This window comes from Phyllostomus hastatus, unplaced genomic scaffold (genome assembly GCF_019186645.2).
Source record: "Phyllostomus hastatus isolate PE091 unplaced genomic scaffold, TTU_PhHast_1.1 phas_scaffold_21, whole genome shotgun sequence".
Taxonomy (NCBI): Eukaryota; Metazoa; Chordata; class Mammalia; order Chiroptera; family Phyllostomidae; genus Phyllostomus; species Phyllostomus hastatus.
In genome coordinates this window covers 28,426,615-28,438,647 of record NW_025334017.1, presented here as the reverse complement: position 1 = coordinate 28,438,647, position 12,033 = coordinate 28,426,615, and the positions used below count along the sequence as shown (strand labels likewise).

Below are 12,033 nucleotides of genomic sequence, written 5' to 3'. Positions count from 1 at the left end.
CTCAAAGAATTATATGTACAACCCATGGACCTGAACTGAGAGGGGAGGGAATGCTGGAGGGCTGGGGGGAAGGGGAGAAAAGGGGGAGAAATTGGGAAAACTATAATAGCAAATCAATAAAATATACTTAAAAATGTTTTAAAAAATAAGAATGGCAGGGAGAGCAAGTATAACTAAACAATAGAGCTTGGATGTCTGAACAATGGCTTAAATGACTGAAATGGAGTCACAGCTAGTAATAAAGAGCATCTCAATGCAGGGAAGGGACTCTGTTTGTTACTGAAGAGACAGGTAAAAAGAAAAAGATAAAAAAATGAAGAAAACAAAACTCTGAACTTAGTTATTATTGACAGCTTTAAGTCTGAAATGAAGAAACACGTGGGGGTACAGTACTGATTGTCCATATGAGAAAATACTGAGAAGAGTTGGAAACAGTAATTACAGCTTCAGATACATTTATACCTGACATCTCTTTATAGGGGCAGTACACTCAGGCCGCTAACAGCACCAACGCTAGAGTTGGATTTACCTAAGTTTGAAAATAGCTCTGTCATTAACCAGCAATGTCACTTTGGGAAAGTAATTGAAGTTTTTCATGCTTTAATATCCTCACTGTAGAGCAGGACAAATATCGAGCATATAATAACCTTCCTATAAATGTTTACTATTCTGTTATTGTTATTTCAACATTATAACTCAATGAACACAGCAGGAATAATCAAGTGAGTTTAGAACATGTGATTAGCAAACACAATGTACTGTGTATTACTGTGATTTGGTAAAAATTATTTATTAACTTCTTTAATCCTCAGAAAACTTTCACTATGCCTATCTTGCAGATGAAAAACGAGGCCCAGAGATGGTTAATAATTTATCCAAAGTTACAAAGCTAATGAATGTCAGAGCCAAACTCTGGAGCCAGATAACATGGATCTAGCCATTTGTGTTCTTCCCTTAACTAACACATGGCACTGGCTTCCATGCAGTGGGACCCAGATAGAACACAGAGATGGATAGAAGCACTCTGGATAGCTAATGGGTGGGGTTGGGGGGACTGACTCCCATTTCATATGTCAGAACACAGAGATGGACAGGAACACTCTGGTTAGCTAACCAAGGCAGGGAGGAGGGGAAATGAATTTTATTTCACATGACAGAACACAGAGATGGGCCGGAACACTATGGTTAGCTAACTAAGACAGGGAGGAGGGGACATGAATTCTATTTCACATGTCAGAACACTGAGATGGGCCAGAAACTCTGGATAGCTACCAGGGACACTGACTCCTGTTTCACATGGCAGAACACAGTATTGGACAAGAACACTCTGGACAGCTAACAGTGGGTGGTGACTGAGTCCTATTTTACATGTCCGAAAAGAGAGATGGCCAGGAACACTCTGGACAGCTAACGGGGGAATTGACAACTACGAGTATTTCACGTCTTATGTAAAAAATCAGTCCCAAATGGATTCTGTATCTTAATGTGAAAGCAGAAGAAAAAAAGACTCTAAAGACAAGATTACTTTTATAACCACATGTAATTAATAATTTCTTAAACAGAACATATAATGTACAAACCATAAAGGAAATAAAAGATTAGGCTGAACCTATTTAACTTCAGAACTTTTATTCATCAAAATCACTTTTGAGTAAAAACAAGCAAGGAGTTGAAGGGATTTGCTACACATATAACGAAGGGTTCATAACTAGGAAAATAAAAAAATAAAAAGTCATAAACTGATGAAAAGATAATGCTTCATATAGTCAATACACATGAAAAAACTGTTGAACCTCACCAGTCAACAGGTAGATGCAATCAACTTACTAAATAAAATGTATACTCATTTTTCTTAGGATCGAAGATAGTGGAACAGTAAGTGGAAGCTACACTAACCTCCTCCAAGAACCAATCTGGAATTAAAACTAAACTGTAGAGAAATCATCCAGAATGAACTCTAGTTGGAGAAAAGCCTTATAACCACAGACAGACAGAAGAAACCGCTACACCAAAATGTGACTGGTATGGAGTGCAGAGGAGACAAAAGAGGGCTGGCTAGGCTCCCACAGGTTGCAGCAGAAGTTCTGGAGGGATATTTCAGTGGCTGGGGGTTTCCCTTGAGAAGTATGGGGTCTAAACCCCAACCTGAGCTCTCCAACCTAAAGCACCAGAGCCAGAAAGAAACCCAGATAACAGCTGTGAAAAGCAACAGGGTTTCTGTCTGCCAGGGGGAGACACAGAGCCTCTAAAAGGGCCAATGCACAAAATTTCATTTGCAGCCACTTAGCCTGGGCTATGGCAAAGGGAGGGTAGAATGGACTAGAGATGCTTAAGGAGAGTCTGGGGTTGGTGGCTCTGGGGAGAAAACTGAATGGTCAGCCAACAGGACCCCTGTGCTGAGTCATTCCCCATATTGCAGGAATTATCTCTCTCAGGCAGAGCACTCCTCTCCAAGTGGCATAGCCTGAGCGGAAGCAACAGCCCCACTGTAGGAATTACCCTGCCCAACCCTATGGTGCTTAAGCTCAACTGCTGGTTACAGCTTGATTAGATTAACTGACCAGCTTGACAACAGATTAGTTTAACCAATAAGGAAGAAAATACAAAGAAGCAACCAAAATGGGAAGGCAAAGAAACAGATCCCAAATGAAAGAACAAGTGCATTCTCCAGAAGAACTAGATGAAATGGAGGCAAGCAATTTACCAGATACAGAATTCAGAGTAATGATTACAAGAATACTCAACAGCATGAAAAAAGACACAGAAACCATAAACAAGGTCCATTCAGAAATAAAGAATGTAGTATCTGTAGTAAATGATACACTGGAAGGAATAAACACTAGGTTAGCTGAAGCAGAGGACTGAATCAGTGTTTTGGACACAAGGTAGGAGGAAAACACTGAAGCAGAGCAGCCAAAGGAAAAAAGAATTCTAAAAAATGAGGGGGGCTTCAGAAACATTTTGGACAACATGAAACATAACAATACCTGCATCATGGGAATACCATAAGGAGAGGATGGCAAGCAAGGGATCCAGATCCTATTTGAAGAAATAATGACTGAAGACTTCCCTAATCTGGTGAAGGAAAAAGTCATATAAGTCCAGGAAGCTCAAAAAGTCCAAAACAAGTTGGACCCAAAGAGGTCTACACTGCAACACATCATAAATAAAATGACAAGGCTCAGAGACAAGGAGAGAATCTTAAAAGCCACAAGAGAAAAGCAGGTAGTTACCTACAAGGAAGTACCTATTAGACTGTCATCTGATTTCTTAACAGAAACATTTCAGGCCAGAAGGGAACGGCGTGAATTTTACAAGGTGATGAAAAGCAAGGACCTACAACCAATGCTGTTTTACCCAGCAAGGCTATCATTTTAAATCAAAGGAGAAATAAGGAGCTTCCCAGATAAGAAAAAGCTAAAGGAGTTTGTCAACACCAAACCAGTTAAAGGGCAACAAATGTTAAAGGGCTTGCTTTAGGAAGAAGAAGAAAAAGAGAAAGGAAAAAAAATAGAGGAAAATACTATAACAAGAAAATGGCACTACATACATATCTATTAATAATCACCCTAAATGTAAATTGCTTAAATGTTCCAACCAAAAGACAGAAGGTAGCTGAATGGATAAGAAAACAAGACACACATATATGCTGCCTCCAAGGGACCCATCTCAGACTGAAAGATACACACAGACTAAAAGTAAAGGGATGGGAAAAGACATTTTATGCAAATGAAAAAGGAAAAAAAACGTGGTATAGTAGTACTTGTATCTGACAAAACAGACTTTAAAACAAAGGCTTTGAATAGACCAAAGAATAGGAGGCTATAGAGAAAGTAATGCTGGAAAAGTTATCCTACTCTATCTCTGACTCCCCTATTCCATAAAAACCTTCTCCCAATAGCCCAGGAAAATTATATCATTGAAATATGGAGAACAAGAAAAAGAATATAAACTCCAAAAAAATTATTAGGGAGAAAAGAAAGAAAACGATAGAAAAAAATTGTGAAAGAAAATGAATGATACAGGGGTTTGGAAAGGAGAGCCGATAAACTTGTAACTGGAAACATGAAAAAGAAAACTTAAGCAATCAAATAAAATAAGTATTTGAAACTATAATTTTAAAGGCGAGTTTCTCAAAATAAGAGAGGACTGAACCTACATATTAATGGGTCTATCGTGTATTTGAGAAAATTAGCCCAAGAATTAATCAACAAAATATACTGTATCTTAAAAATAAATTAAAAATTCCTTAGGATAACCAGATAAAAAGCTAAGTCACTTATTAGGGAAAGAAAATCAGGATGGCATCACATTTTTTTACAGCAGTATTTTATCTGAAAAAAAAAAGGAACAAAATGTTTAAGAGACTTAGTAATCTAAACTAAAGGTTTTATAAAAAGTCAAATCATCCTTCAAATATAAACACTATACCAGGGTGTCCAACCTTTTGGCATCTCTGGGCCACACTGAAGAAAAAAGAGTTGTCCTGGGCTACACATTAAATACACAAACACTAACAAAGACAAACAAAAAAATCTCATAACGTTTTAAGTAAATTTATGATTTTATGTTGGTCTGCATTCATAGCCATCCTGGGCCACAGGCCATGGGTTGGACATCTCTGCTTATAGACAGGTATATGCAAGATGTTAAGATGATTGTTTTTCCATGAGGCCTTCCTGAAGAATCTCTTAGGAACAGGATTCATAAAATCAGGTCTGACATATAAGCAAAATACATAAACTTTGTTATAGTTTGGTTACTTTATTTTTAGGCTTTTCTTCCTCTTTTTTTCATTGAGATACCTCTGATTAATGATACTCTCACATATACAATTGCTTCTGAAATGCATTCTGCCATTTGTTTATCCTTTCTGGATTTTCAAAATTACATTGTATTTGCCAAATGCAGAACTACTGAGACTTCTAGACGGTGAGGCTAATTATGGGATTGATCATAACAGTAACAGACTCTTCTTGAAAAAAAAAAAGTGATCCTTACCACTACAATTTAATTCCACACAGTTAAAACACATTTGATAAAAGTTCAAAGGCATAAAAGTTCAATGACAAACATCTGCCTTTGTAGTCTGCAGAAAAAAACAACAACTAAGAAATATATTAACTAACTTATATTATAATATAAAATTATCAATACTAACCTGATAAGCCCTGTTTATTTGATTAGCTGCCCAACTAGCATATTTCATGTTGTCCTTTTTTGTTTTCGCACTTGCTTTTGGATTAGAAGCAATATGACTTGCTGACTAAAAACAAAACAAAACAATCAAAAACAAATGCCCTTTTCCTAGCAAAATAATTAAAACCATGTAAGGTCACAGTTGCAATAGGATGATAACAAAGTTCTTAAAAATTGTACCAAAACAACTTTTAAAATAAAGTTACACTGAATAAAACTGTAGTGTTTAAAAATGACAATATTACTAGGATGGGGGTAAAGGGCAGAAAACTGTATTTGAACAATTAAAATTTAAAAAATGACAATATTAAAATATTGAATAATCCAAAGTGATGGAAAAAGATGTCTTAAATAATATCTAAAATTATTTTATTAGTTGTCTACTATAATTCTTAAAAATTCCCTTTCTTTCTGGAAAGGGGTTTCATGTGTTTCTTTCTGCCTCCATCTCTGCAATCAATTCTTTTCACTGAACCCCAATAAGACATTCATCCAAAAATCCCTGAAAGACTAGGATAAATTAAAATTTCAAAGAACTGACCTATTAAAGAAAAGTTTCTTTTTCCAGGCATTCTGATTGTAAAGAGGAGCTCATTTTACATATATTTCAAATCTCAGCAAATTCTTCCTACTCCAAAGCTCTTGTTGATTCACTTTTCTAAGTTTGTCATTTGTCAGAAATAAACAATATTTAATTACATGCTTCTCACAAATTTTTTCTATACCATAAAAATATTTTTAATTTGACATGAGATTTTGTTTATAATGTTTCTTATTGCCATAGTTTAAAAATATCTCATACAATTTTAATTTAAGGTAAGAAATATAACTATGTTGGGCATAAACCCAAAAATGTCAAAACAACTAAGAAATAGGATGGATTTTTAACTGTTACTATTTAATTTTATAAGGTAAAATTTCATTTCTGACACAATAAAAAACTTTACAATTAAATGTCTAGTAGGATATATTAACACTAAAAAATATAATTACCTTATAACCTCTATCTAACTCATAATTAACTAGAGAAAAATATTCATATGCTTATCAAAAAAAGAGAAAGTGATTAAATAGGATAGTTAGTGGATTTTAAATGACATATCTGTTAAAATAACATTAAACATGCACCTTAACTCACCATGTAAAGTCCAAACAAAGCTCTCATATTTCTGTTGTTCAGTTTCAATGCCTGTGCAAAATACTTCCTTGAAAGTTCAAGGTTTTCAGGTCCACCTTGGGTATATTTAACCTGTTAAAAAGTGCAGAGTGCTGAAAGCTGTTTATTTTACTACTTTGAAATATAGCATGTTTCATCATACCATTGGCATTAGTACATAATTAACATATTCTGTAAACAAATGCAAGATGTTTAAAACACTTCATCTTAAAATTACTAACACTAATCTAAATTTTAAAGCCTAATTTCCCCCAAAAAACTATTAACTATCCTTAATATGAAGTCCTTCTAACCTTACAGCACTGAATTATCTTGCTATCCTTAATAGTTAAGCAAATAAATAAATACTTGCTACTTTCCATAATACTGACCTTGATATGATTTTCTAGAATATAAATTTAAAAATCATAATCACTATAAATGTTTTAGAAGCCATTAAGTGGTGACAACTGTGATATAATTAATTCATTATTAGCAAATAGTGTACACATAAAAATACAAAGAATTTCATTGTTTTAAATAGTGCTTTTAACTGAGAAGTCAGTATTCCATTACAGTATTAAAAATTTAAAACTTTTACTCCCACAAGTCAATTTTCATTAGATGTTTTAAATATTTATATGCTTACCTAACATTAAGGACATATTCTTAGTTCCATAATAACACTCAAACCAACAAAAATAAAATCACATACAATTGTTGTTTTTGAAAACACTCACTTCAGCATACTGCTGGCAATATAAGTGGTTGTGTGGATTAGTCATCATAAGCTCCTCTAAACAAAAGGCTGCTTTAGCGTAACTGAAAAATATCAATAGGAAAAATTAATTTTAAAAGTCACAAATTTTATCTTAGTAATGCCTTAAAATAACTTAAAAACAATCTTAGTCAGTTAGACATTTTATTTTTATCCCTAAATAATTTAAATAGCTTTATTAATAAAGGACTTATTTTCCTGAATTCATAAATACAAATAGTATTTAGTTTTTTAATGAAATGAGTAAACAGAAGCTTAAATCCTAAAGCAGTCTACAAACAATCAATACATATTACATTTTTTAAACTGGATCACTAATAGGACATCCAAACATTAACAACATAGACTTTAAGACCTTGGATCAAGTTACATATAAAATAATTTCTGGAATTCCACAAATCATTTAATAAAGTAATCAAATAACTAAAGTGTAAGGAGGAAATAAACATTTTATTAAGTACTATTTACTAAAATCCCTTACACACATAAATTTACCAACATAGTCTCCTACAAAGACTCTTCATTACTTAAGTTTATTGTTAAACACAAAATCATAATAAAGTTATAAATTTCTAAACCCATGAGAAATAGATCAAGTTAGTGACTTTGATACACACTCTACTGCTATTTAATCATGTGGTGAAGAAACAAAAATCTTGCTGAAAACTTAAGGAGAGAACTGCTGCAAAGGGCTCTGGAAAAATCGTTTTATACCATGTGACTATAATCGCCCTTAATATATTTTGTATGTTTAAAGTCATGTGAATATCCTCACTATTTACAGGAAATCCTAAAGAACAGAGGAGTCCTATGATTTATTCCCAGTGAGGAGGTGATGAGAGTACCCATCAGAAAAAAGCTACCTATAGTTATTTTATTTTTGGCATGTGTCACCAATATACAAAGGTCTTTACACAAAAGTCTAATATACTTACTTTTCAAAATACACGTGTTGCCATTTCACAAATATGGCTAATAAGAGCTAACTTTTATCAGATGCTCATTATGTATTATTCTCTAGGTGTTAAAATGTATTAAGTCACTTAATACTACCCAAACCCTAGGAAGTAGGAAATTAATATCACCATTCTATAGTTAAGAAGACTGAGGTACAGAGATTAAACTGAAACCCAAGCTGTGCCACTCCAGACAGGCCACATTCCTCTTAACCACTGTGCATATACTGACTCTGAGCACTACACACCGCAATAAAAAAATCTGATGGTGATGTTAGTGAAGATGTTGATGGTAACATAAAAACAGATACAACAATGAAATACAAAGGGTCTGAGGAACCAAAAACACCCTCCAGATTACCCCCGTATCACAATATTTTAGATTTATAAAGATTCTTATATATAAGCCCTGGCTGGTGTAGCTCAGTAGATTGAGCGTGGGCTGCAAACAGAAGTGCCACAGGTTTGATTCCCAGTCAGGGTACATGCCTGGGTTGCAGGCCATGGCCCCCAACAACCGCACATTGATGTTTCTCTCTCTCTCTCTCTCTCTCTCTCTCTCCCTCCCTCTCTCTCCCTCCCTCTCTCTCTCTCTCTCTCTCTCCCCCTCCCTCCCTCCCTTCCCTCTCTAAAAATGGATGAATAAAATCTTAAAAAAAAAAAAGATTCTTATATATAATCATCAAAGATCATGCAGCTATTTAGCCCTTTCATTTTTATATCCAAAACCTGGTTGTTGACTTTAAGTATATAATAAATGAATGAACAAATGACTGAATAAATGTCTAGAACAGAAGTACTGATATTTATCTGATATTTATTTTTTATTCTATAAAACAAGAGGAAAGTGGTCTCTACTTTAAACACCTAACTTTATCAAAGTTCTTCTGTTCTTCACAAAAGCATATGCACAGGTTCCAGTATTTGTCACTAGACTGCTTTATTAACTTATGATTCTTCCTTATAGCACTTTAATAATTCCATTAGTTATAAAATTTTACAGTGAGGTTGGACCTACAAAAAGCAACCATAATCACTATCAATTAATTTACACTACTACCTGCTGTTTACTGGTATAACATCTAGTTTTAACTATATATCAAGTAAAAGTGTCTTTGTTTAAAATACGTGTTTTTGTTTATAATATACATTGGTAGTGCTAACAAATTATAACTAATTTTATATTTAAAACAAGTATCTCAATATGGTCAACTGGTGTAACATATGCCACTTGAATAACAAAATACACACTACAATTTATAAATGATAAGCAAACTTAAGTAAAAGTAACTTAAAGATAGAAAAATGTATGGCAGAATTCTATATCCCATCCTCTCTCTATAAAAAACACTAAATGGGCTTGTATGAACATTCCAAAGCAGAATTTAGAGTAAAAAGTACTAGATCTAGACAAGCAATGCTGCCTGTGGCCTATTATATTTAAAATAGCTTATAAACTATTTACATGCAGAACATGTCAAAATGTTAAATATATCTAGCAATTCCTAAGCTGCTACATTTTTGTCACTGTATCCATAAAACTGTACTAAGCTGACATACCACAATAATTTATCACTTCTACCAAAAAAAAAAAAAAAATCCTATCTACTGCAATGGCTTGCCCAAACAAATAAGTGAAAAGATTCTAATTTTCACTTCAAAAAAATATGAAGATATTTATTTCCACATACTCGAAATCTGACTATTCCGTGAAAAAACTAAATGGCCATTTTGTGAATAACAAGCTTTAAGACCAAAAAGAATTTTGTGATATGCTTTGAGGTAAAAATGAACACAATTATCATTTCTTCTAAAAAGAAATTTTCAAGTGCTTTTCCATCTTTTTAAATTTCTTGGGATTTTTTTCAGTTCATTTCTCTTGAGTGTACTTTCACCTATCTCAACAAACTCTTTAGAGATTTAAAACAAAGCAAAATTGAATATGGCTATTACAAGGTGGAGAAAATCAATTTAATGGTAGGTTAAAAATAAAGTATTATCTATTTGAGAACTAAATACAGAAATATTAAAACTATGCAAGACAGAGGTGATATATTAATATAGTTCTTAAAGGATAGAAAACATGAAAGCAATAAAAATGGGTATCTGATCATCTAAAAATAAAATGTATCTGTAAGATTAAAAAAATCAATATGAGAAAGACATATACCAAACAAGGGTATGTTTCTGAAAGAACAAAACTTCCAACTATTTATATAAAGAGCTATTAAAAAAATTTTTTAAAAATGTAACCAGTTTTCATCTATCAAAATTTGCAAAGATTGAAAAGAATGACAGCACACAGTGTTGTTAAAGAACACTAAGAATTGCTGGGGTGAGACTTAACAATTCAGAACGATTTATCAAAATCCCTAAAAATGTACGTATCATTTAATCAAATAATTCTAAGAATGTAGCCCAACAAAACAATTAAAATTAAGACAATCCTAACAATATCTGTTCTCTCTAAAAAAATAAAATAAAGAAAATCAGTACACCATTACAGTGAAAATGAAAAACCACCAAAATATTCCCCTAGAAAATCTGCTAAGAAAACTAGGTTACATTAATAAGCTAGAATAACATAAAGCCAATGAAATCACATTGTAAAATGTTTATTGTGGTAAGAAATTTTAGATAAAATATAACTAAGTGAAAAGCATTAGGCTACAAAAGATAATTCTATTTTAAGTTTGTTTGTTTCAAGAGGTAGTAAAAAAATAAAAAATAAACTGTAGTTAATTTAGGATGATGTAATTACACAATTTTTGTTTGTGTTTATTCTTTATTGGGTTATACAAATTTTTTGCATTTTTAATTTTAAAAATTTGATGATTTAAAATATTTTTAAATGCTTTTAATCACAAATCTTCAAAAGACACAAAATATTTGAAATGACTGTCATCTGTGTTATGGACAAAATAGGTTTTTTTACGGCATTCTGAAAATTCAGTTCATGTTATTTAAATTATATATTGTATACTTTATAAACTATGAAAATAAATTACCATTTAAACCAAATACACTACCACTCTCATACATAAGGAAATACTGAGTATGTTTACATATGTGAACACACAAGCATAAAACACATCTATACTGAACATGACTTGGAAAATAATTTTGTAAGGGAAAACAAAGAGGATCTGAACCAAAGTATGGTAGAGAACTGAAAACTGCTTCCCAGACTATAAGACACATTCATTGAACGACAGCTATTATTTTAATTTTAGCTCCTACTTATCTTAGAATTATGCAGTTTACTATCTTAATTCTCCATTTCACATTACACATAGAGCCCTGGGCAAAGGCAAGACACAAAGTGTCTTCATTCTATTTTATTTCATGTGTCAGCTATTTGTACTATGAGAATGAGATTAACTATTCATGCATAGTAAGAATATGTGCATGAGAATCTGACTCCATTCTCTCTAAAAGAAGGAAAGACACAATGTGATATACTTCAGATTCAGAAGAACTAAGGGTAAAAAAAAGAGAAAAAAAAGTCCTGCCTCTACATGGAGGTTAGCGTTAATGCTGTGATATTAGAAAACTTGCACTAAGACAGGGCTAATCCTCTCACACTGGGATTTCCTCCTGTCACTGCAGCAATAAAAAAGCTAACAAAAACATTAAATATCCAATAAGCCAGTTCCTACAGCATTCAACATTCTTGATTATTCTTGGTTTTTTACCCAGGCAACAGAATGCTTCTACTTTGGAAGAGTTGATTCTCTTAGTACTAAGGCTAATAAATGCATACAATTGACAGAATTTTTAAACAGCAGGGAGCATAATACTCTTTGTATTGTAAGAATAATTTGAACTCAAAATTCACAATTTTGATTCACTGAAAATAACCTTAACTCAGCAAATGCAGACCTTTCTCACTCTGAAGAATACTTTATGTATTTGAAAGAAAAACTTAACTTCCCAAACAAAAA

The 12,033-nt window shown here is 32.8% G+C and overlaps 1 protein-coding gene across 1 annotated transcript in view; it reads right to left on the bottom strand.

Annotated features, from left to right (window-relative positions):
* The window catches only part of EMC2 (ER membrane protein complex subunit 2), a 38,698-nt gene that overhangs the window by 5,423 nt on the left and 21,242 nt on the right, over positions 1 to 12,033 (bottom strand). The window contains exons 8-10 of the mRNA XM_045861370.1: positions 7,096 to 7,177; positions 6,338 to 6,448; positions 5,162 to 5,266 (exon numbers count right to left, since the gene is read on the bottom strand). Of these exons, the coding sequence (XP_045717326.1) occupies positions 5,162 to 5,266; positions 6,338 to 6,448; positions 7,096 to 7,177 (298 nt within the window). The remainder of the gene's footprint in view (positions 1 to 5,161; positions 5,267 to 6,337; positions 6,449 to 7,095; positions 7,178 to 12,033) is intronic.